Source organism: Haemorhous mexicanus, chromosome 1 (genome assembly GCF_027477595.1).
Source record: "Haemorhous mexicanus isolate bHaeMex1 chromosome 1, bHaeMex1.pri, whole genome shotgun sequence".
In the NCBI taxonomy this organism is placed as follows: Eukaryota; Metazoa; Chordata; class Aves; order Passeriformes; family Fringillidae; genus Haemorhous; species Haemorhous mexicanus.
This window is the reverse complement of record NC_082341.1, coordinates 58,297,198-58,323,597: the sequence shown is the minus strand read 5'-3', so window position 1 is coordinate 58,323,597 and position 26,400 is coordinate 58,297,198. Positions and strand designations below refer to the sequence as shown.

Genomic DNA, 26,400 nt, shown 5'->3' with positions numbered 1-26,400 from the left:
TCAGATCCTGCCAGCAGAGTCTCCAGCGCTGTCTGTCTCCATCCTGTTGAACATATGCTGTCTCTGTAACACGTTTATCAGGACAGAGACTGACTGATTGTCTGGATATTTCAAGAAGCTTTTAAAAAAACCCCTAAACAGCCTGATTAAAAGGCTTTGCACGTAGAAAATAGAGCTGCAGCCACGGAAGTTTGGATTAGACCATTGCATGGATCATGCTCCAGTTGTACAGCAGGGAAAAGGTGAAATAAAAGCAATAGGTGAAAGTGTAGGGGCCTAAAAATGTGAAACAGTCTCTATTTTTATGTCAAATACTGATCAGGCTGCAAAAAAGCAGGATACAAGGTCTCAGAGCCTTACTGAAGCACAGCATTTGCCATGACTCAAAACCAGGCAGGTGGTCAGCTGTCCTATGGCAGCACAGGGCATTGTGCAAATACAAGAAGCTTTTGCCATGGATATTTCACCAAAGAAAAGAACGAATAGCACATGATGAAAAAATTAAATTATTGCCCAAAAGCAGAAACAATGGGAGAGGTAAGGAAATGACAACCTGTGAAGTACAAATATTTCAGCCCCTTCCTGACTGTTCAAATAAGATTCATAGAAGGCAAATATTTCTCGTTGGTACAAAAACAATGTGAAGACAGAGCCCAATCTACTTCATTTGGAGTGCCTGAAATCTCTTGACAAGAATAGAAATGCCACAACTCCATGTCATGAAGAGATGTATTTCCCACTGATTTTTTCTTCCTTGGATTAATTTTTTTTTTGGCACCATTACCATAGCTGTTGGTGACACAAACAGTGGGACTGAGTGTGCCCTTAGCAAGTTTGCCAACAGCAAGGTGTGTGGTGTGGTTGACCTGCTGGTAGGTCAAAGGATGCTGGTAGCATCCTTTCCTGGAGGGAAAAGATGCTATCCAGAGGGATTTTGATGGTCTGGAGATGTGGGCGCATGGTGGGTTACATCAAAGGCTGTGTGGCCGGCAGATTGAGGGGTGCGATTTTGATCTTCTGATTCACACCTGTGGCACCCACCTGGAATGCTGTGCCCAGCTCTGGGGGCCCTGACTTAAGAAGCACATGGACCAGGGCAGGGCCATGAAGGCGCTTAGAGGGCTGGAGCACATCTCCTATGAAGACAGGCTGAGAGAACTGGGGTGGAGAAGAGACTGGAGAAGAGAAGGTTCCAGGAAGACTTTAAAACAGCATTCCAGTACCTAAAGGAAGCTACAAGAGAGCTGGAGAGGGACTTCTCACACAGGGCTGTAGTGACAGAACGAGGGGAAATGACTTCAGACTGAAAGAGGATAGGTTTAAGGCTAGATATCAGGAAGAAATCCTTTACACTGAGGGTGCTGGGACTCGGGAACAGGCTGTCCAGAGAAGTTGTGGGTGTTCCATCTCTGGCAGTGTTCAGTACCAGGCTGGATGAGGTTTTGAGCAGCCTGGTCTACTGGAATGTGTCCTTGCTTGTGGCAGGGGGGAATGAAAACAGAGGATTTTTAAGGTTTCTTCCAACCCAGGCCATTCTATGATTTTATTGATGCCCTTTCAATTTTAAAACAATGTACTGAGGGTAAAAAGGGGTAAAAGATTATTGTGAGATACCAATGAGAAGAAAATGATATAATTAAAAAAAGATTTTCTTTTAAATAATGAATATATAAGACAGTATTCCCTTCCCCAATGAATGAATTTATTCTTTTCTTTCAAAAGAGTAATATCGACTAAGCTGGAAAAACATTAGATACAAATTGGAGACCCAACTAGAAAATTAGATATTTAATTAATGCATACAGAAATGCATGAACTGTAAAATCTCTAGAATGGAAGAATATTCAGATAAGATTTCACTGGAAAATGAGAAATAGTATTTGCATTGATGAATTAGATGCAGTGTTAATATACTGAAGAAGGAACACAATCTAGGAGGAAATAAATTTCTTTATACATTTTGCTTGGTATTGCTGTACTTGAAATGATTTCTATCTTATATATTGATAAAAAAAAAAAAAACCCAAACAAAACCAAAACCAAACCAACCATATAAACCCCAACCCCTCTAAGATTAAGATTAATGATTAATATTAAGACTCTTTAAGACTTTAGGTTTAATGTGGTTCACTTTCAGTAGCAAAATACACATATGTTAAATCATTAGAGCAGAGAAGCTAAATCCTTGCTATTCAAAGGTGCTAAATCATTTGCAGTATGAGTAAGAGAAGAACACCAGAGAATTAATATTAGAAGGAAAAATCCAAGCCCTAAGGATTCACAGAAAAAAGCTCTCCATAAAATGCACAGAGATTTCTGCTAAATCAGCTTAACCAGTACAGATTTTAAGTAGAATTTGATGGCTTACCTGGAGTAAAGTTTATTATGTTTCACTAAATGTTTGGCATTCTATGTCTCAGGGGCTTTCTGTTCAAGTACTTTATGCTGATTATGTGATACAAGTCACCACCTATCTATTATGGTTTTCCATTCAGCGATTTCTCCCTATCCTCCTTTTCACCACTGTTTTTCTGTATCTTTCTAATTCTTATTTCAGTTGTTTCCTTCTTTCCCATTTTATTCCAAATATTAACATCAGTTATATCCTTAATTCTATTGTTACATCTACCAGTTACCTCCACTGTTTTTCTGGTCGCTTTTATTTTTGACAAATACTTTTCTTTGAGACTTTCAGCATCGTGGTTGGTTCATGCCCCAGGGTGATGTGGATTGGTAGACTGAAGTGGGGTGATAAAACAGTTGCTGTCAAGACACCTGTCACAGACCACAAGAGTTCTTCACAGAAATCTGGAAAAATTGCCTTTTTTGAGAATCCTCAGGTACTCCAAAAACATAGGCATGTGTGAGAGCTTCTGTACTAGGAAATGTTAGTGTTGTTCATCATGATCTCTATGTTGAAGCATTAAATCCTCTAAAATATGATAGACTTCCTCCACTTCTCAATACACTATTACAGGTTGAAGCAGTTTGATGTAAGCTGAGGAAAGAACAAACCACTAATGATCATTTTGTCCTAAAAATCTTCACTTTTCACCCATACTTTCCCTCTTCTGAAACTGGCAAAAAGAAACACTTTAAATATTGCTGGTAGTTCCTATCTAATAATGAGCTTTGTGACAGTCACACATCTGACAGCCTTGAAATGCACAGAGAACACTTAGTCTGACACATCAACAGATGTACAGCGAGGCTGAAATATTCTGAATATGCTGAATTTGCTGGGCATAACATTTAGCTGTGCATCTGTGCATGCAGCCACAGCATATTCCAGTTCAAGGCCTGTGCAAAGCTGAGTTTAATTACACAGGCACAGAGGTGAGTTGTCCAGGATTTCTGAATGATGAGCAGCCCCCACAGAGTGTCTGCTGAGAGGCTGAGTGGATGGGAGCCAGAGGAAGAGCTGGAAAAGAGGAATGTGATAGGTGACCTGTAAAAGCAATTTGTGTCTTTTAGCAGCTGCCAAGCTGGTAGGTACACATCTGCAGAAACTCTATATGCGGACTGTATTTAAGAATGCTCAGCACCAAGCCCTGCAAGAGGAGCTGAATAATGGCACAAGAAATCTCCAATATCCTTTAAAAAAAAAAACTTGGTATTTTTGCAGGTGAGTCCATCTGAAAACTGGAAAAGATTTAAAAGAATATTTATTTCATTTCATTTCTCCCTGTCTCCAGTTTGTTACTAGCAGGAAGAGTTTGATTCAGGCAGCAATACAGATAATAAAGATGAAGCAAGATTGAAATTGCAGGAGTTTAGGATGTAGAGAACTCTGTCCTTTTGTCTTAATCGAAGTGTTTACCATATGAGGCTGGCTGATGTGTTGTAAATCAGTTAAATAGCAAAGCAGTGAGGTTGCTGGTCAGAGAGGGGCCTTCTGTCAGCATCTCAAACTGAAAAGGTCACAGCAAGGTCACTGATCACACAATCCTGGTCATCAGCTCGTTCTTGCATATGGAGAGGGAGAGCAGTGTGCCACTAATTTTGTCCCTGACACCAAATTACTGGAGGTCCAAGAGGGTGGAAATGAGCCAGCCCAAAACTTGATGCTCTCTGTTTGAGATCTCTGAAACCAGCACAGGCTGAAGCCAAAGTGCCACATGCTCAGCTTGGACAGTTGTGCATTTTGACAGGAGATCTGACTTTGCTAGGGAACAGATGCCAATCTGCAATAATTAAGAAGAAGCAGATGGGTGAGGTAAGGATATATATGCTCATTTCTTTGACTCATGGTCAGGCAGTAAGAAAAACTCAAAGAAACGAGAAAAACTGGTACCTCCCAAGGCCAGCTGATCAAGTGCCATTTCCCAAGCTGTCTATTCCTCCAGTCTGGCACCAGAGAAGCAGGACATCCCTATTTGATGTGCATGTGGCATCAGCCTTCTTTCTTGCTTATCAACTCTCTTGATTTGTCAGCACCATTTTGTTCCCTATGTCTGTGTTTCTCACAGCTTTTTCCATGCCACTCCTTAGTCCCTTTGGATCTCCTTTTTTTTTCCTTCCCCTCCAGAGGCATTTACCCTAATTTGCAACAAGAACTCGAAATTCAGAAGGCATCCTAGCTTCTTAAGGCTCACAGAAAGAAAATTATCTAACCAGTTGATAGTAATTTCTACTTTTCAAAACACAGAATTGTTTGATGTTTCCTGTTTGAGCTCTAGAAGAAAGAAGGAAGGGGCACAATTCGGTTATGCTGGAGAAAGCTGACCTGCAGAGCTTTGCCACTACACCACAGATTTGGGCTCCTGGTGGCTGGGAGCTTGAGGGCCACTGAAATGTGGATGAGCAGAGGAGAGAAGGAGCTGGGTCCAGAGCAGCAGAGACATGGCATGCTGAATCCAGCTGCAGCAACGGGATGCAGCCTGACCTGAGCACTGCTGAGCTAAAAGCTGCCTGCTGCAAGCTTAGATGTGAGCTGCAGCCAGAGAGTGCCAGGCAGAACAGTAAAGGGAGTCAGGGGATGAGAGTGGGAGCAGAAGGGAGATAGGGCTAGGAAAGAGTCCTGTTATGAATGTGTGTATGAGCAGAGCTCCCCAAATTCTTTTATTTTGGAGACTGATAAAGTAATTGAAACATCATTGAAATGCAGCACAATTTTAAGTTAAAAGAGTTGTCCTCAGCCTGTTGCCCTTACATGGGGTTGTGGGGAAGCTCAGAGCAGGCTGGGAACTTGGAGAGAAATGCAGGGAAACTTGTGTACCTCTCTGCCCTATATTATGATTTTGTTTATGTTTACCATGGCTTTTAATTTGACTAAATACATTATTTTGACAGTTATGTACAAAGTAAATTTCTTAAAAAAAACCCCAAAGCAGTAATAGGTGAGCCTTAAGGAAAGACTGGACATGGCCAGCTTGGAAGTAACAGAAATGAATTTGGTGTGTAAGTGCCGTGCACACCATTGGAAAGCCACAAAACCAGCGCAGAAAGAGCTGGGTGTGCAGCACTGTTGGTAAAGGAATCACATTGGGAATAGAAGATAGTGTCTGAATGCTGTGGTGAACATCTTGATAGATAGTTCCTGATGAGGGAAGCTAGAAAGAGGGCAGATTGAGGTCTGAACACAAAACAGGAGTTTGTCAAGCTCGTCATGCCCCACTCTTCCTCCCTGTTCTCTATTCCCTCTCCGATCCTCAGAAAAAAGTGAAAATGCATCACAACTCTAATATTTCCCATTCATTTATTTTCCTGCATGAGGACAGGATGAAGCCTATAATTCCAATTCCAAAAAAAAAAAAAGTCCTTCATAAATTTAATACTCTGGTTTCAGTGCATCCCTCAGCAGAAAGGATGTGGCACACCACAAACAACACCCGGGAACCAGATGCAATGCAAACTGAGCTGCCAGCCAGGCATTCTTTCATCCCTGGAGGGGACACTATTACAAAGTCAAGATAACAGACTTAAGCAATTTAGATATGCTCTGTGCATTAATGGAGAGAAATCTGTGGGTTCCTGCAAGCTTGCAGGCACTTAGTGGAGAGCTGCTGCCTCGGCTCCTTGCCCAGGGTAAAGGAAGTACCGGAAAGTACGGCAGTGTAAAAATCCTTTTGCCTCAGCTGACATAATGTTACAGCACCACTTAAATATCCTGCTTCCTCATGCTGGCCTAGGAGCTCAGCAGGGTCTTGTGCCCTCTGATATAATCACATCAGTTCCTTTGCTCTGAGCAAGAAAACGCTTGGGTTTGCCTAAGGGAATGTAAAATGCTTTGAGAAGCTCTATTTGAAGTTCTGATCCCTCTCTTTCTCCTGTAACTTTTTCCATCACCAAGTTTCTGTACTTGCAGAGTCAGATCAGTTTTAGCCACTGATACACTGCTGTTTTTTTCTCCATATGCTCTTTTCTCCATATGTTGGTTTTTCTCCATATGCTGTTTTCATGTATAGAGGATGGCATACAGAGATCTCATTAGCCTTTGCATGGCCTTCATAGACTCTAATTCTCATCCTGTGATTCCAGGAAGTCAGATTTGTCAACCATCTTATTAACTGCATAGTTTTGTCTACATTTATATTAGAGGAAATCTTAAGATGTTACTTATGAAAAATGTAAAGGAAGTGTTTAAGTCCTGGTCAAATTAATAGTAGAAGAAGTAGTAGACCACTCCCAACTTCATTAGTCATGTCACTGACTGTCTTGCAAAGAATCCCATGTGAAAACAGAAGAAGGAAATTAAGAGGCTGTCATTGCTCCAGGGAGACTGACAAATATACTAATTTTATGTTAAGTGAGCTTTTACTGGGTGAACAAAGTACATATTTTCAAGGTGCTAAACTGAAATCAAATCAAATTTGGCTGAGAAAGATTTGACAGCTTGATGAATTACATTAGCAATTGTAATAGTACTTTGCTTTGAAGATGTCTTACAATGTCAGTGTTTCTGAGCTGTCTCATCACCTACAGCCCAAAAAATTATTTTCAAATTATTCTAAAAGGAAAAAAGTTTTGGTTTTTTTTTTTTTTTTGTTTTTTTTTGTTTTTTTTTTTTTTTTGTGGAGGAGTCATTTTAGCTGAAGTATTTTAAACAATTCAATTTTTCTGACACTAGATGACAAATTCATTTCTTTCCCTGGACATTTTTGAGATAACTGTCTATATTATGGTGCAGCCTTTACACAATTTGGATTCTGCAACTGATCAGAAGGATGAGGAGACTATTTTCTAATCAATAAGCATTTTCACGTAACAATGAGACAGATGATAGTCTCTCTCCAAAAAAGAAGTAAGGACTGGTAAAACTCAGAACAGAGTCTGAAGAGGACAGAAAGTAGGAAGGAGTAACCAAACCAGTGCCAGTATATTTTATCTTGCTATCAGACAGAACAAAAGGAAAATATTACCGTGTGGTGGGAGACTGACTGTAACCTTACTCAATGGCTTCTTTTGCCAGTGGAGTGCAACCCTGGTGGTACAGTAGCTGGGAGTCATTGAGGTAGATTTGTGAGTTCATATAGTCATAAAGGAGAGATTTCTAGGTAGTGGTGTACATTTATGGGAGAGGAAACAGGCTTCTCTAAAAAGAAAGGTGGAAACATGAGTTTATTCCTGTTGTATTTAAAGGAGCAGTTTAAGAACTAGTCACCATACCAGAGATTAAATACAGTTTTATCTTGGCATATAACTCTAAGAATCAGTGACTGTCATGTTCAATGGCATAACACTGCTACTATTATGCAAGATTTAGTATCAGAATAAACAACCAAGCTGCAGCACAAGGAGCCATTAGTGACATTGAGTCTGCTGTGAAAAACCTCTGAATCTAATTCAGGAAGCTATTTAAAACCAATGCTATCCCTAATACTGTACTATCCTATCCTATCCTATCCTATCCTATCCTATCCTATCCTATCCTATCCTATCCTATCCTATCCTATCCTATCCTATCCTATCCTATCCTATCCTATCCTATCCTATCCTATCCTGTCCTATCCTATCCTATCTTAGTACTATACAACATAATTTTCTTGATGCTTCTAAATTTTTTGCAAGATACCCTAAGACCCATCCCCACCAAAAAACCCCAACCAAAAAACAAAAACCAAGAAAAGCTACAAAAAACACCCAAGCAAACAAACAAACAATCTCCCCAAAAAAACAAGAAGAAAAAAACTATTTTGCAGAATAATTTCAAACAACCAGTTCCTGCTGAGTGGTGTCAGCCCAATTGGCTTGGCAAGTTTTAAAGCAAGATCACTGATACAACCACAGTGCCTGTTTTTCTTTACAGTATGGATGCAGCTGAAGCCTTTGGGAATCACACAATCTTCCAAATGAGTTCCTTCTCCATGACAACTAATAGTGTTTTAAGTGTTCCCTGAAATATGCAGATGGAGAATGCATTACTGTACCTATCATAAAGGACTTATTTAGAGTGTATATATATAGCTTTAAAATTTGCTGAGCAGAAACACTTGAAATTAAGACATCAGCTAGGTTTTGGCTCTGTAATTTAAACAATGAATGCATTTATTTTAAAATAAATGCAAAGCAGCCTACAGCCAAAAGTCTAGCTGAACAGGAAATTGCTGAAGTGTCTTTCCATAGTTTATATACTTACCTTCCTTTTTGTGATATTGGGAATTAAACAAATTATTCACCATGAATAATTTAGTCTATGAATTTATAGTTCTATATAAAGGTCCTAAAGAAAGATTATCTTACATTCACTTTTATTCACGACTTAATATTGTTTGAGGAACACGTTTATTTTATTATGTCTTTACATGTTTATTTTACTATGCTCATGCAGAACAGGTGTTTTTATCTTTTGCAAAGAGCAGCAGCACAATATAAACTTACTTTACATTCTATATCCAGTCTACTTAAGCAGAGTTTAGTAATGTGAAGATTGTGCTGAGCCTTTGAACAGAGATAAGTTTCATCTTAAAATGCTGAACAGCTCAAAACCACATGGACAGGCCCAGGCTTCTCTGAGAGGATGAAAGCTGTCCAGGCCTAAGGCACAGCAGCATACACCATGAAATTCCTATCCAATTCATACTCCAGAAAATCCCACATCCCTTGCTCTTCCCAGGTTCTCCAGCAACCTGAGCAAAGTTTCTCCAGGTTCTAGAAAACCTCTGGTGCTTCTGGTATAAGGAAGCCACTGCAGACCAGAGGAGGACACAGGCACTTTCAAATTATCAATGGTGGGAGTGAAAATTAGTACAGCTCTTGAGGGAAAGGGACTTGATCTCAGTGATCTTCTAAAACATGGGACATGAGTCATCTCCCTTTCTGTCTGATGACCTCTGCAATATTTTGATCAGGCTATGTGTTGTTTTTTTATGATTTTTCTCTAAGTGGAACCAGTGTCAGATAAAACCTGAGCTTTTTAGCTTTTTTTCAATGAGGGAGTTTTTAATTAGACATAATTTCTGTACCAGTTCTCACAAGAAATGGCATGTATATAATCTGCACCCTCAGCCAAAATAATATGGCCAGAATACTATTTCTGTAGCTATTTCTGATCACATCATCAGTGCATATTCACACTAGTTTTGAATGTTTTATATCTGGAAATATGGCCAGAGGTTGCCCAAGCTAGGTAAAGTAATAAAAAAATTTTAAGACTTGTGCCTTGGCTTATTAAAGACATTTTTTTTGTCAGTTCTGTCTGTAATCTTTGGGGACTTCTGTTCTAATTTTTGATTTTTCCTTTGAATATACTTGGAAGAAAATTATAAGATGCTATGCTTTCAGCTTCAGGAACACCTTGGGCTTTTTCAGACTGTGTAACACATTTTTTTTTTTTAAATGATTTATAAGCCTTGAAGGTGTTCTGAGCTCTTCGATTTTGCTATCTATACCATTAGAATTTTATGGGGCCACTGGCAGGTTTTATTGATGCCTCTGTCATGTTCAGTTCCTTTCTTTGAGCCTTGAAAGCAGCTGCATTTGAAATAAATTAGTATTAGATATTACACAGTACAGGCAATATAATTCCTGTCCTCCTGTGGTAGGGAAAAGTTGTATAACCAAATATGCCACCTTAACAAAATACAGAAGCTAAGAAAAGGTCAGTCTAATTACTGGAGTTTAAGTTTTCATTATATTCCATTGCTTTTAAATAGTATTATCATTGTTTTGAATGTCAGATAAGGCTTGTGCAAATACTCTGTTTAAAATGGCATTAACCAAATGAAATTGCCTAACAACCTCCTTTTATTTTTTCCCTTTTCTTTTTTTTTCTTTTTTTCTTTTTTTTTTATTTTTTTTTTTTCAGAGCCAGTAGATGAATACTTTGGAAAGAACTGTAAAAGAATGGGATAATTTTCTCAGCAAGATTCTGTAGAGTGGTCCATATGAATCAATTTTCTGTGACATGTTAAAGCACAAGGGAAACAACTTTAGAATGTAGGAATTTAGGAGACTCCTGCATCCTGTTAGAGGCTGTACGTGTGCTAGAAGACCATGACAATAAAAGGTGACCTTCTGGAGCTGTTGAATGCCCATGGAAGATTTGAAGACTGGGTATAGTGGAGTCTTTTCACAGAGAATAGTGCAACAGGTAATGAAAGGACAGCTGCCACTACAAAGTAGTGAGAGAGGGGCCGAGAGGTGAAGAATCACCTGAAGGATGAGAGTGAAAGGTTTATGGGAGGAGATGACTCCAGCTAATTTTTAGAAGAGCAAAGCTGGCTATACTGGTGAACACTGAGATTATCTAAACATCCAATTTAATCCACTTTGTCTGGGGTCTACCTTCTGCCTCTCTGGAGCTACAGCAGATGAATCCTGCAATATTCTGAAAAATGGAAAGAAGATGCTGCATGGATACTGAGAGACATCAATGAATATTCTTGGCTTCTCTTCATTTTGGTTCTCAAATGATAAAATTCACTTGACCTGCCCTAATTTCTGCCTCAGAAGTTACTGGGGTCAAACTGGCAATTCAAAGCGTATATCATGTCCCTTGGATGGGAGACCTGTAAATGGAAATGTTCCTTTCTGAATATGGCTTGTAGGTAAGATTTCTCAGAGAAAAAAGATAGATCAAAACCAGAGGTCTGAAAGAAAAGAAAAATGACTTTTATTTCGATCAGGTTTTGACCAGAAGAGCTGTGGAACATTTCCACCTTTACCAGAAACACTTCAGAGAATGAGTATGGACAGACAGATCTGAGATCAGAGAGACAGGCAATATTTAATCCCAGAGGTTTTTCAGCCAGGCTGATAGCATTATACAGGAGGAGTAGGAGAAGAGGAATTGTCCAGATGTTATACTTTTGAATGAAAATTCATACATAACTCATGCAGGGGAAAGCACATCTTTAATATTCGACTGCTACCCGCTGTAGCAGGAGGGCTCCCAATATGACAAGAAGCATTCTCAGTGAGATTACAGTACTGAATGTTAATGCTGGTGCTCAGAAATGAAGCAGCAGGCAGTTACTTTGAAGTAAGTTGGTGGATGAATTTACTGCATGCTAGCTGTTTTTTTTCTCATTATCAGTGAAAGTTGGCTGAGCTACCCTGCCCTCAGAGTGTCTCCCAGCACTGCAAAATGAAGGAGAGCAGCAGAGCTCAAGCTGTGCAGCTCTGAATGCCTCGCTCCTAACATATATAATGAGGTGTTCACTTCATTATGGTCATGAAGTAGTAGTGGATACATGTCAAAGATGTGTAGCAGAAGAATACTTTTAGATTATTCGTGATCTATTTACAGCTCTGCACTATTTTCTATGATGCAAATTTAAATGCAGACAAAATGTGCCCTACAATATAGAGATCTGATTCTAAACTGGTATCTTATATATATATCAACAATAACTTCATATCAGATGATGTCAATGTCTAAAAGCATATCCAAACTGAGCACCAAATATGACTATACCTTTATCCTTCAAATTTTTTTTATCAAGGCTATCAATACCCCCTTTTTCATGATGGCAAATGCTCTCAAAGAGAGATAATGTTCATTCTTTGACACGAAACAACCCCTCTGAGTGATGAAACTCTGCAGTTGTGTGGAAACATGGAGATCAGAAGCTGGTTTTGAAAGTGTGTGATGGTTTTGGTGGGATGAATTACACTGTAGGTCATTCATGTTTGTCAGCTACAAGTAATGAAGCACCAAACTGCCAAGCTTTTTCTATAGAAAATAAAGTATCTTATCTAGGAGTAAAGAATACTGACCTCTTGGAATAAATGCTGTTGTCCACTGCTGGAAATTCAAAACATTCTGAACTTTTGCCTCCTATTATTCAGTATCTATTGGCAGACAGATGCCGTGCAAGAGAAAAAGCAGTTCTTCTTTCTATACTGTACCTACGCCATGAAGAAATATCATTTATCTCCTCCTTTTTGTGAAGTATTTCCGTGACTATTTGGCTAGAGGTAAGCTGGTCTTACCTCCCATTACTCTAAGGTGCTGAATGTCACAATTAATCCTGAGAAATGTCTCCCCACCAATTTTAATTTTCACCACAAACACCAGTAAAAAAAACAGTAGCTCCAATCAGGTAACAATAAAAAAATATTTGCATTAATATTAGGAAAACCCCACCACATCTAGAAATTGACCTTTTACCACTTCTTCTCAAGGCAGCTACTTTTTATGTAAAGAACCCAGGCCTATGGGGTTGGTTTCTAGGACCTCCCTTTAGCTGTGGAGTGATGGCAGCTGCTTTTGTAAATAGGAAGGCAGACCTGAAAGGTATTTTCCTTTTGGCTACTGTCCCTGAAGAGCACCAGATTGAGGCAGAGACAAAAATGGAGCCCACAGAGGTGAGCTGCAGGGACAGCTGTCAGTTCTGAAAATGATTATTTGTGTGATGATGACTTGTATTATGTCAATTGTTTCCAAGTGGATATTTAAGTATTTCTGAAAAGAGACAATTTAATTTGGAGTGGTTGGTGGAAATGATTACAAGAAGCACATTTCCTTTACTTCCCTGTCACTTTCTCAAGAGCAGCTCTTGTCTGAGCTTGGTGTGTGCTCAATCATCTATCCTGTTAGACAAACTCTCAAATTATTTCTGTTCACCAGAATGATACTTTCACAAAATCATGTGTAATTATGCCTAGTTAATTACTTATAAAAACATATTAAATGCCAAAGAATTGTTCCAATTTTAATAATAAAGTGCAGACTAAGAGAGTACAGGTGTAGTTTCCCAAAAAAGGATGTGAAGACAAAGCTGAGTATCACATCCAAAACCTCTACACCTAGAGGAAAAATCAACCCCTGCTTTATCCTACTGCAGGAATGAGCTGCAAGTTGCAGCCTACATGACAATGTAGATGTCTGTCACGTTGTCTAATTTTCACTTTTTTATCTTCTTAGCTTATCATCCAGATATCCTGGTTTTCCCTCTCACCTTGTCTGTCAGCCATCAAAGCCTAAATACATCTAAATAACAGATAAAAGAACTTCCTTGAAACGTTAATAATACCTTTCTATAATTTTTGTGAAATCCTGCATTTCTCTAGTGTTATTATTTTTGTTACTACACACACATGTAAAATAGAGTTTTTAATTTGTTGTGTGTTTCAGCTTTATATCACACCTCAAATTGTAATCCATTTTACCTAGGTAAGAATTATATACTAAATGCCTTTACCTCCAGTTTTCCAAAAGACAACAATTATTTTATATCAGTATTTTTCAAGCCAGGGAACAAATGTATTTTTAAAAACAGTATTTCAAGGAAACAGAAAGCATCTCAACCTAAAAAAGAAAAGTTCTCCCCTCCCTGATTGCAACTCAAACATTTTGCTGTTGCTCTGATGTGACCCTCCTGCTTTACAGAAAATATTCTGAGCAGTTACAAAGCAACATTTTATTAATCATCCATACTGTTGTAACACCTAGAGCAGAGAGAGGTGTTGTATTGTGGGAGGTGTTGGACAAGGGATCATTTCTGACGGGGAGCAGATGAACTCTCTATCACAGCAAGAACAGCTGGTGCAGAAGTGGCTGCTCCTATGCAAATAACACCAATAAAAATGGAAATAAGACAGACAGAGGACCAGTTTCCTAGTAAGATTGTTCCAGAGTGCTCTTCAAAAACCCATCTGTCTTTAAAAGTAGGGCCTTGCATTCATTTTTGCTGACAAATAAGAATTGCATCATATGGGAACAACAGAAAGTGAACACAAGTGATGCCAGAGCAGCAGTGAAATGGGAGGCTGCTCCCATATTGCCTATTTGGAGAATGTAATTGCATATGGGCACAAATTACAACTTGATCTATGTATCCAGATCTTCTGTTGGTTCCAGTCCCTCTAGACTACTAAAATATGTCTTGTCAGTATGAGGTGACAGCTAGAGCCTTTGAAGATACTGAAGTCTATGTCTACTTTGCCCTTCAAACTGCTGTACTTGGGTAACCCTTTTAACTGAGCTCTCCCCTTGTTCAACAGCACTCTGAGAGCTGCACAGTAAAGCTCATCTACAGACATGGTCACTTGCACAACCATTTTACACCAGGAAATCCATCTCTTTGCAGTGAAGTTCAATTTTTCTTTGGTAGAAAGAGTAAAAAAGGGTTTTATTTTTTGTTTTCTTGTTTGTTTCTTTTGTAGTGATACATTTTTCTGCTTATAAAATGCCTTATCTGCAAAGACAGTAACAAGTAGAGAGAAAGAGGCAAGAAACATTTCATATTCCCAAAGGGCTGTTATAATCTCATGCTATTAAAAAATTGAGTCAGACCATCAGCTCCAGCCGAGCTGCCCAAATTAAATGGAGTAAGGTACTGAAATTCCAGAGACTGTCTAAAATCAGACTGCATCATCTTTTGTACTATCAACAGAACTGACTTGGAAAGTACTAGAAAATAGTTACTGACTCTCCTGATAGCCAGTCATTTTAAAGGTTTTCATTTCCCATTTCATGGAAGTTCTGCATGTTAAATTTTAAAAACAAAACATGGAAAAACGTATCTACAAAATATTCCATTAGCTATGTGGTCAATTTCTTTATCACCTCAAAAAACAGTGCAAAGGATTCACAGATTAACGCCCTAGCCACTTAACAAAGTCTGCAATTTTCTGGATTAAGCTCTTCACTGAGTTCAAGCAACCAAATCTCTGTATAAAGCGCTTAAAGGAAATAATATAAATTCCCCTTTATCTCTGAAAAGGGGGAAAAGCCCTCCTTACAAGCTGTAAATCTTGGGAAGAATTGCTTCTTGAAGTGAGTAGCCCTAGAAATTCATAGAAGCCAGTAGCAGAAAAATTAAGCAATAGAATGAAGGATGGTCTAAAAGTGAGGCCAAGGCATCTTTATTTCCCCTCGAGTTCATCTGGGGAGCTGGCCAGGAAGCTGCTGCACTGGAAATAACCATGAAATCCATAGAAGGGATAGAAAATGTCCAGATGGGTGCTGCTGCAGGTGTTACAGACTCCAAAAGACCTCTCTGGTGGATGTTAGTGGGAGAGAATGGTGGTTTGCCAGAGGATGCTCTAGGATAAGAAGGCAGTCTGCACTGATAAAGACATTATACAAGGCACACAATAACTTCACAGTGAATGATAATATTCAAAATAACTTCAGTATCTCCTGGAAGAAACAGTGGTCTCAGTGATTTCCTTGGATTGCCTTCATCTGACACCGAGAGGGTAATGAAACCTCACAAAGACAATGTTACAAGGGTCTCTTTGCTCATACTCTTTCTTTTCCCCCATGCATGGCAGAAAATTATATATTTGTGCACTCATCAGCCTCTGTGACAGGGTGAACATAACCCCTCCTTTAGGCATAACTCCAGTGTCACCACTTGTACTACGTGTCCAGCAAGCATCCTGCTGCACGTCATTGTCCCAGGTATAAAATGAACTCTTACCTATAACTTTTCCTAGGAATAGTGCCTTTGGGGAATTGAACTGAATGTCAGATGTGGCTGGCAGGCTGTAACTTGTTGGAGGATAGTGATCAAGCTGGAGAAAGAGAAAAGAAATGATGAGTATTTTAAACTGATCTGCATATTACAGTTCTGATCAATCAGGTCTACTTTATGCAGTTTATGCTATCTCTTAAAACTGTTTAATACACTCTCATTTTCATAAAGGGAAAACAATAGTAAATACCCTTCCTTCCATATCTGCCATCTCCACAGTTCCCAAGGCCTGGAGAATACTTATATTGAATATATTTTTATTCTGATTGCTGTAGAATAACATCAATTTTTGCTTATGTGCTCTTCAAATGCTAAATATAACAACAGCATCAATAATAAAACAACTTTTTCTTTCCATAGAAATAGATTTCCATTTGGGATCTATGTTACTGCTGAAGCTAGATTTACATAGCTGGGAATTTGAGACTAATTCAGGTGTTGGGCATTTTTCTTTTCTCTCAGAAAAGCCATAAATTAATAAGGCATTCTTTTTATGCACTTCATGCTTATTACTTTCTTGTTGAGAATGTTGTTCAATCTGATTGTGATGACTCCTATTGAAACCTAAGTAAATTCAAGAGTAATCAACTTAGCTAAATAGTTTAATCTATAGGAAATGCATATTGTCCCCGATATGGCACAGCAATCACATTACATTAGCATATTTCCCCCTGGTTTTTAGCTATTTAACAGAAGAATGTGAAGAAAGAGTGCAATAAAATGAGTTGCGTATGCTTGGTAATAGTGCTATTAACATAGCTTAATGTAGCTCAGTGGAGTTTTGATTTCACATTTCATAAAGGTAATTGGGATGAATTTTTATCTTTACTGTTGTTATTTATTTCCTCAGATTTACATGTTTATTACACAGGCTTAAAGAGGACAGAGCAGTAATAGTTTTATTCTGGCCTTGCCTTGGCACAAAACAGGATAGAAACTCATATATGTGATTTAAGACTTTGCAGGATACAATAGACTGCAAAAGTAATTCTCAGGAAATGGCAACTCTATGGGGCATGCAATATATTCACATACCTTTTTGCCATATTTCTAATTTCAAAGTGTAATTATTGTGGATTACTTTGTTTTAATAATACTGCAAATGCTCAGTTCAGTGGTTAAAAGTAAATGAATGTCAGGTATCATAAAACTGAAGGGCTGAATCCTCTGATACCCTGGAACACCGTGAGTTCAGGTAGTTGTAAAGCCTGCTGGTGTCATGAATCTGCAGAGGCAACCATGTCAAAAAACTACAACAATTGGAAGAGTCCCGTCTTTCCTATAATTCCCCATAAAACCCCAAGAAGAAAAGTGAATATACATAGGACACAGGAAAAAAAAGTCTCTGCAGATGGCAAGAGAGGTTTAGCAAGTCTTAAAGTTCAGAAATTATTTTTAATTTATCATAACTAGTATTCTAGTTATGATACACTGAGACACATACATGGAAAAATATAATTCCATCTTCTTACTCAGAAAATAAGGAGCTTCAGTTTGTTCAGATATTGTGAACAGTTTTTCTTAGATTTTTAAAAAAGAGCAGAAATACATATTTTACCTGAAATTAGAGTTACATAAATTCAAATGGAAAAGAGTTATTTTGGAAAGAGTATAGTCAACTGAACACAAGTGGTTAAAATAGTAAACAGTTCCCAACCTCAAGCAACCTAAGGCCCTGCTAAATAGGGACTCCACTTGAGTGCTTGCTATTGGTTTTCCTGATGGAAGGGAAATGTCCCAGCATCCAACATTGCAAGTGCCAGATGCATTTTCAATGGGAACAGTAGGCATATCAAAAAATTCTCTTCTTATTTCAGGACAAAAATAGAAATGGCTTAGATCTGTCATGGTATTTACCCTTAAGGTTATTAAATGAAAATTGTAGACTTTAGAGAGGTGTATCAGGTAAAGATTGGTGAAAGCTAATCCACAAAACACTTATTCTCCATCCTCTCATATGTCAAGAGGTTGACCTCAAGTGACTTCTTTGCCTGCAGTGGAATTTTTTCCAGTACCTACACAGGATTAATTTTCTAGGTTTTTCCTTTATTAATATGGCTTAAAATATGCTGAAGTAACTCTGATATAATAATTGGGCATGCTACTACTTACATTGGTTTCTGTCAATATCATCAACGTTTGGGTTCTCTCTTTTTCAGAATCAGTCTGGAGCAATTTTAAAATATTTCTTTTTACTGTGATCTGGACTCTAGGCAGTGGTGTTGATCAGATCATCATTAACCAGATAAAATATAAATAAATTAATTAAATATCAGTCTATGTCTATAATCAACTCATCGATGTATGCCGGATGTCCTAAAGCAGTAGCTATGTATCCAATGTCAGAGTAACAAATGAGTGGTAACAAGTAATAGAAAAGTCACCCCTGCCAAATGTGTAGGCAGCCTCTACCTGTGTACATGGGTTGTGTCTGCAGGTTATGCATTAAAATGAAAAGTCAGTTTTAATGTTGAACCACTGTGACCATTTACATGGACAATTAGAGAATATCAAATCCTGCCAGCTGTGGCGTGATAAGACTCCCTTTGTGTTCAGGATTTGGAAAGGCCCTCTCTTTCCCCATCTTAGAACAGATTAGTTAGCCACAACCTTGGCCAGATTTAAAAAAAAAAACAACCCAAAATCCTTCCAGTGACCTCCCCTTCCCCGGAGACTTCAACACAGCAGAGGTGAAGTCCCAAGAGATTCATCCCGGTACAGAGGGAAAAGGGATTGCAGCAATGAGAGTAATGATGTGTTACACTGCTGGCTCTAACAGGAGCAGACACTTTGCTGTTCAGGTTTACTTGTTTAAACAGATCTCTTGTACTGAATAAAACCCTGAATCTAGCCACTCACATACATTTTTCACATCTCCTTGAAGTCAGGGAAAGATATCCCAATGGGTTCAGCTGTGGATTGTTTTAATGACTGTCTGAAGTTTTGGGTTGTTCTCATTCCTAGCTAAAATAAATCTTTACTTAAAACCTTTTGATACCAGTTTTCTGGGGCAAACATTTCTGATCAGTGATAGACCCAGCTCCTGCTCTGCTGCCAGCTCTGGCATATCTTGTCAGGGGTCACCTGCATTGCTTTCCACAGCTTTGAGCAGTGCCTTCTCTAATCCTGGCACCTGGAATGAAATGTTGCACCACAAGGCAGTGGGTCTAGGGAACAGTGGCTGAGGGAGTGGGGACATTTCTGTCCACTTGCTTTTATTGCATGCCTTTGTACTAAACTAGAATTACCTAATAAAAGAAACCATTTTTTTTTTTAGAGACACTCATCCTAGGGTTTCTTTAGAGGTCTGTGAGTTAAAGGATCATGTTGAATTCTTTCCAAAGCTGCATGTGACTGCCATCCAGTGGGGACTCCAGTGTAAGCGGCTGGAACAGAGCAGCTTGCAGTCTTTGCATGAAATACTAACCAAACAATCTAATAGAAAACACATAATAAAAAGGAATTACTAGTGTCAAATGATATTTGAATTATAATTTGATTTCCTTATTTAATAAAAATTAAATAGAACCTCTGTATATGCAGATGTTGATGTCATGATTTTGTATTAAATTACTGTTTAAAAATTATATTTAAGGTTTTTCATTACAGCTACTGAGTTTACAAACTCAGTAATTTCATTTGAGCTTCATATAAACATCCAGTGTGGCTTTGAGTGTAACAGAGATGAAAGTAGGTGGCAGTTTCTGAGGAACTTGCAGTTTCAGCTCTCAAGTCACGTCACGTCACGCCAAGGCAGACTGCCTTTTCCTGAAGTTGTCTGGATTTAAGCAGAAGTCCAATAAAATGCTATTTCTTTTAAATTGCTGTTCACTAAGATAATAAAACTAATCTTGATAGGATTTCTGAGATTAACAGAGATATCTGTCTAAGGGCTAGCATAATGTCTGCATCATCTTCGTAGTCTTGGGGAAAAAAAAGGGTATAGACACAAACACATACCTTATATTCATCCTGTGGATATATTTTCATCTGAACCATTTTCAACCCAGCCTGTGTACTGCTGTAAAGTTAAGGCTTTTGTTTATGCTGGATAAATTTTATAAAAAAATTGTCAAAATCAGACAGAATAATAAGGCTGTAAGGCTTAATCTCACACCATCTGATGTCAATGCAGCTCTGTTGTTAACTTCAGCAACAGCAGGATAAAGAAGGGGATGTTACCATCATGATCAGAGTAGTATTTCCCTTCTGCATGATTATGATGATTGATCACTTGTGTTACTGACTTCTCTAGTCCTGGACAAGGGCTTTTTTTGTGCTAAGTTCTAAATTAATACATAATAAAAAGGGTTCCTACTCAAAAATGCTTACAAAGCTAGAACAGACTAGGCATGTGATCCCAAGAAAATAACAAGGCAGTATGCAGGTGTTTATATGGAGCTCCTCACAAGTATGATAGCAGTGTATGAGAAAGAAGAAAGTTGATTACAAAAATCAAATGGGAGATATTATGACATTCTTTTTATTGGTGTGATATGGATGATTAATCACATGCTAAAAGGTTAGGAAAAAACTTACAATTTTTTTAATATGGTGATATTTGATTATTTTTCTTTTTTCCTCTAGTACAAGAGGAAAGGAGCAGGTTGGAGTGGTAGCTGTGAAGTTGCTCAGGCTGATCATGGCCACTCTTACTGCAATTCAGCTCCTTCCTCAGTGTGGCAGTGGTGCTCTGCTGATCTGATTCTGACGGGTCAGGTCCTTGACCCAGGTTAGTGCAGATCAGAGCTGAGCCAGAGCAGGGACAAGCCATGGACTGTAAATGAGGAGTGGGTCCAGAGAAACAGGCAGGACCATAAACCCTGCATTTTTTACTGCCTTGGACTGTCACAGACCTGCAGCCTCACCGCTCATCTGGAACACAGGAGGAAGCACACACTTCACTGGTGTGATGTAAGGCAAAATAAAGGCTGGCATTGTACTTTGAGCTCTGCAGATGAAATTTCTATCGAGGTGTAGTAAATGCTCTTTTAGGAACCACTCCTAAAAATCTATTTTGCTGGTGTAATGCACTGATTTAACCCTTAGCAGTTAGGTTTTTTTTTAAATAAAGGTCAATTACAGTATTTTATGATAAAGTCTCTTTTTTTGGCATAGATTTATATTAAAAATGTGATTAACTTGATACAGATGTGGAAAAAACATAGATACATTGCAGAAAGAAAGAAAAAAATGAAGTTATTCTTTCTGGTTCAAAACTTGAATCCTTTATGTGCAGAAACTTGTACATATATCTGAAAGCTGCTGTTGCTCTGCTAAATAATGCCAGGGGTAATTTGCCTCCCTCTAAAAAACAACAACATTTTGGATAAAATTTCGATGGAAATGCAGAAACATAACTCAAAATGTAGCAGAAGCACTGATAAGGAAAGGCACACTATTTAGTTTGGCTCCTTCAATTAAAATGATTCTCTGGTGCTTCTTTCACATATCTGTTGACTTTTTATTGCTCTCTTTAGTTGATGAATTACAATAAATGTTAACAGAAGCAATAGCAAGTCATATAATGCCAAGTCATTAAAATTAAAGAGATCTACCTCAGGTACCTAAAGATGACTTTCACAGGACATTAATTTGTCCGGTGTGTGCTTCCATGTAATGGAAATCACCTCTTTCATGGTAAGTTTTGATTTTTTAGCTTTGTCTTAGACTCTGGGATTACTTGATGATTTTTTTGTTCTTTCCTTGTTTCTTTAATTCCAATAAAATTATATAAACCCAGCAATCACACAGGCCAAGGAAGACACACACGCACAGTAATCCCTGAAAATACATTATAGAAGAAGGAATTATTTTCAGCATAGCCAATGTAAGTAGCACATTTGGGAGGTGGATAAGCCTGCTGATATGCCCTGCAGACATTTGCTCTGCTCTGATATGCAGACTCAGGAAATACCAGGCTGCACCATTCTCCCTTCTGACCTGAATGGCCTTAGCTTTTTTCCCAGGAAAATGGGGGTATAGGGTGAGGAAGACATTTCACTTCTGGGTCTTATCATGATTTGCAGCCTAGACATGGGCAAGGTTTGGGACAAGGCAGCTGAAACATGACTCTGAATCCAGCAACACGACCTCTGCTAAAAGGAAATGAGAAGGATGGGTGTGTAAAGGAGCTCCTCTCCTACAGACAGGTTTTACTAAGCAGAAAGTAAAGAGGAATATTCTTCCAAAAGCCCTCTAAATTTGAAACTATCTCAGCTGATGCAGAGAGGGTAAAACTTTTAACAAGATATATTCTTTATCATCTGCCTCTGCCTATCTGCAGCAGCTGCAGGGAAACCACAGGGAGAATGCTACCCCCAGATGGGGATACATGGATGATGTTTTTCCCACTGTTTCCCCATGTTTTTCCAGTAAGAGAGAGATAGGATGCCATGTCCTGATGTCCACTTGTTTGTTGATGAGCGAAAGGAGTTCTGGTTTGTCCTGGATTGCCAAGCAAATTGTATTCTATTTGCCATCTGTATGGCAGTTGCCTTCTGTTAAGTGGACAGTTTTCCTTATGTCTTCCACACCCACTCCTCCCTCAGGTAGACATCTGCTGATAGGAGGCTATTGAATGTCACTGCATGGCTGATAAGAGCTGCAGCATCCCATTGGGAGATGCTCCCCCCAGAGGGAGGAGCCAAGCATTCCTACCCAGGTATAATCTTGAAATTCTGGAACACCAGAACAGCTTCTCCACTGGATTTCCCAGAGGAACAGCTGCCTTTACCACTGGATCTTCAGAGGAACACTACACCCTTCTACAGGATCCCTGCTCCAACAGAACCACACCTGACATGCCAGGAGGACTGCAGCCACAATTCCAACTGGACTGCTACTAGCACCCTGACCAACAGGGTGTCAGGTTGTGTTCTGACTCTGTCAGTGTTGTTTTAGTTAACTGCATTGTTTATTTTATCTTTTTATTTTCTTCCCTAGTAAAGAACTGTTATTTCCTGCTCCCATATTTTTTGCCTGAGAGCCCCTTAATTTAAATTTTATAGCAATTTGGAAGGAGGGGGTTTACATTTTCCATTTTAGGGGAGGCTCCTGCCTTCCTTAGCAGACACCTGTCCTTCCAAACCAAGACATGGTTTTTGAAAACTTTTTGTCTGTCTTTCATCAAGCTGAGATTCAATGGGGATTTGCTGCCTCACCTTGGCAGATGCTGCTAACCCACTCTACCACACACAAAAGGGGAGTAGAAGTTGTTCATGTACGAGGTTCCTGTTCTACCTGTAATTGCTCTCTTTAACTGAAATAGTGTGTCACACTGTAGAAAAAAGAAATTGAGTAAATTCAGTGAAATTTTAAATCAACAAAACTGCTTGGAGTTCATGGTCATCCTGTGAGCACAAAAGAACAGGTTAAAAATTGAATAATCAGAGAATTATTTGCACATTTCTGATTCTGGTACACACAATTTAAATTCTGTTCTGCTGTTACTTGCAATTGTTTACTGACACTTTTCAGTATTGAACACCTGGTCATTTGCAACATCTGTAACACCCTTATAGTTGGAGGGAACTTGAATTATTAAAATATCAGGGCCTGTAATTGTTTATGTTTTGGCAACCAGATGTTGCTTAGGGTTATAGGCAGGATATACTATGTCAATAAAAGCTTTGTTTTATTTTAAGAAGTTTATTGATATCTATTGATAGCTTCTTATGCCGCTTTGTCACCTATTTTGTGGAAAAAAACCCGTATAGTTTCAGACCTGAGTAAAATCACTTCCTTGTGACTTCTGATTGAAAAAAAGAGCTCAGCAGTTATGGGTAAACTAAGTGCTAATGCATTAAACATGCAGGTCTAATGTATGGCTCTGCTCTAGAAAATGGTCAAAGTTTGCTTTCTGTGGCACTAGCATTTTGAGTGATACACTGCCACTACAGAAGGGCAATACATAGTGAAAAGAATGTATCCTCAGGGATTTTAAATAATTCATTTCAGCAGGAAGGCCTTTACTATTGATAGAACAAATGATTCTTTTTTTCCCTTTACAAAAAACATGTTTGGAAATTAATTAATTATTTTTTTAACACAATAGAATTACTGGGTGTTAGGAAACAAAGCAGAGGGTTAACTGTTGCAATGATGTTGACTATGGTTTACATGTTTTACCTGTGATTAAAGTCCTAGATACTTAAAACATGTTTTATTCATATCAGCAGCTATGGAATTTGTAAATACTGTCTGACTGGTTCCTTTCAAATCATGAACACTACTTCCCTATTCCCTACCAGTTAAATGTTAGCTAAACCAGCCTTCAGATTAATCTGGTGTCTAGACAATTTACAGCACTACCCAAAGGATGCTGAGACAGCATAATTCACAGAAAATGAAGGAAATAAATAAAGATGGTTTTCCTACATCATTTTGATGGCATACAACTATTACCATTTCTAATCCTAGGGTAAATGTTTTAAAAATGTGACTCAAAAGGAAGAGTTTTCAGAGAAGAGTTTAAAAAATTGTTTTAAGTCTCAAAAACTGGAGATGGATGAGGGTGTACTAAAATAGATCAGTTTATTTAGCATCTTGCAGGCAAGATGAAAAGATGTTTTAATCAGCATCTCTAAGAAAGTGTGAAGGGGAGTGATGCCTGACATTAAACATTTCTTTCATCTATCAAGCATAGACACAAAGATCCCAAAGTTATATGTTGAATTCAAACTGTAAATTAGGTGTAAATTCTTTACAAGAATGGTACTTAGCACCGTAAGACATAGCCAAAGGATATGGTACATTTTCTATCATTTGAAGTCTTTAAAGCTAGATAAAATGTCTTTCTACAAAATTTGTTTTACTGCTGTCATTATTTTTGGGTTAGCTGCAGAAAATAATTTGGTGATTTTTTTTTATGGCCTCTCTTAAGCAAGAGCTCAAACTGTGATAATTTTCTGTCAAGGCTTCAAAATAGAGGAAATATTATGGTTGTGATTCTACAGCAAAAATAATGATGGGAGATGAAATTATAGCCTCACTGAAGTCCAGAAAGTTCCCACTTGCTTTAGTAAGAACAAAATTTAACCTGCAATTGTAAAATCTTTGATATATTAATTGCATTTAAGATGGGGATTATATGCAGACTGCTTTGCTCCACTTCACCCATTTTATTTTATTACTATTATATTTACCATTTTATTTTGTAATTCAATTAGTATTGAGTAAACTTTTTATGATTTACATTTTTAAACCATCTAGTAGTTTGCAATTGTTATCTCTTTTCAAGTAGTGCAGAGCTCTAACTGGAAATGGTCTTGCAAAAATTCTGTTTCTTCTTGATTGCATTTGGCTAAGGGTCAAATACTTCATTGAGCATTTTTCACAAAGATGGGTGTATACTCTTGCTGTTCTCTAGTGAAGCTGGAAAATGGAGACTTGTACAAATAAATTTTCTGTATTGTTCTCAGCCTCAGATGAGTTTAGGTCAAGATTTAGCCATAAAGACTCATAATTTAGCTGATTTTGAGCAGACTCAGTAACTAATATTGACATTATATGATATTGTTGTGTATAGCCCCTCCAACACAGTTTGACATATTGTCAGGACCTTAAAGAGAGAACGGTCTCCACCCTTCTGTGTGGCCTTCTGAGAAGATGAGCAGTGGCTGCTGATGATTGTCCTGAAAGCACACTGAGAGTTTAGGACAGAGCTTCTTCAATCCTGAAGAAGTTGCTCTGATTTAATCCTTCTCAGGAGCAAAGAGGGTGTTATAAACTGCAACTCATAACCCAGTACCAGAAATGGCTTTAAAGCAGAGATGGAGATCTGGACACCTGCTGAGAATGTACATGTGAGGAAGCTGACAGGCCCAGTCTGAGTCCTGCTCACCATCACCTTTATTCCATTAACAATCAAAGCATATCGTACATTTCTCTTTCTTCTTTTTTTTTTCCTTATATTTTTTTCTTTGTAGCAGGCTGATCTACCTTTGTGCAACAGAACATAAAAGTCTCTGATCCAGATTCCATCCTGATTTTACTCTAGGGACATACAAAGAGGCAGAAGGTATGAATCTTGAACTCAGGCTGCAACTACTACAGCTTTTAAAGGTACAATTTAAACCCTGCTGGAGGCAATGGAAGTCCTTTCATTTACTTCAATGGGCTTTGGATCAGAACCTCTGCTAGTGAGCTTTTGTCCTTGGCTTTCTTCAAAGAAGATTTTACTGATGTGTGAATAGTGTTAATCACCCATGAACACTCGGTAAAGAGTGATCTGGTTTTTATGATATGTAAAACACCCTGCTGAAGCATGAAATCTTCTAATGAAATCAAACAAAGTAAAACTTGCCCTCCCTAACCTAAAGCTCAGCTCTTGAAATGTCATCTACTGGAATAATGCATTCCCCATTTGTATGTGTGGGCTTTTTCTTGCCACAGGTGAACTAATGGAGCCTTGGAGGTGTGCCATGGTTATTTGTATCTGGTATTTTACTAGAGGGAAGGGATAGGAATCATTACTATCAAATGTTAATTTTGTCCCCCTCATGGAAATGAGAAAATAAGCATATCTTTCTCC

The 26,400-nt window shown here is 38.3% G+C and overlaps 1 protein-coding gene across 1 annotated transcript in view; it reads right to left on the bottom strand.

Moving 5' to 3' along the window:
- Positions 1–26,400, bottom strand: part of CNTNAP2 (contactin associated protein 2) — a 1,014,330-nt gene that overhangs the window by 43,338 nt on the left and 944,592 nt on the right. The window contains exon 21 of the mRNA XM_059850210.1: positions 15,813–15,906. Coding sequence (XP_059706193.1) covers positions 15,813–15,906 — 94 coding nt within the window. The remainder of the gene's footprint in view (positions 1–15,812; positions 15,907–26,400) is intronic.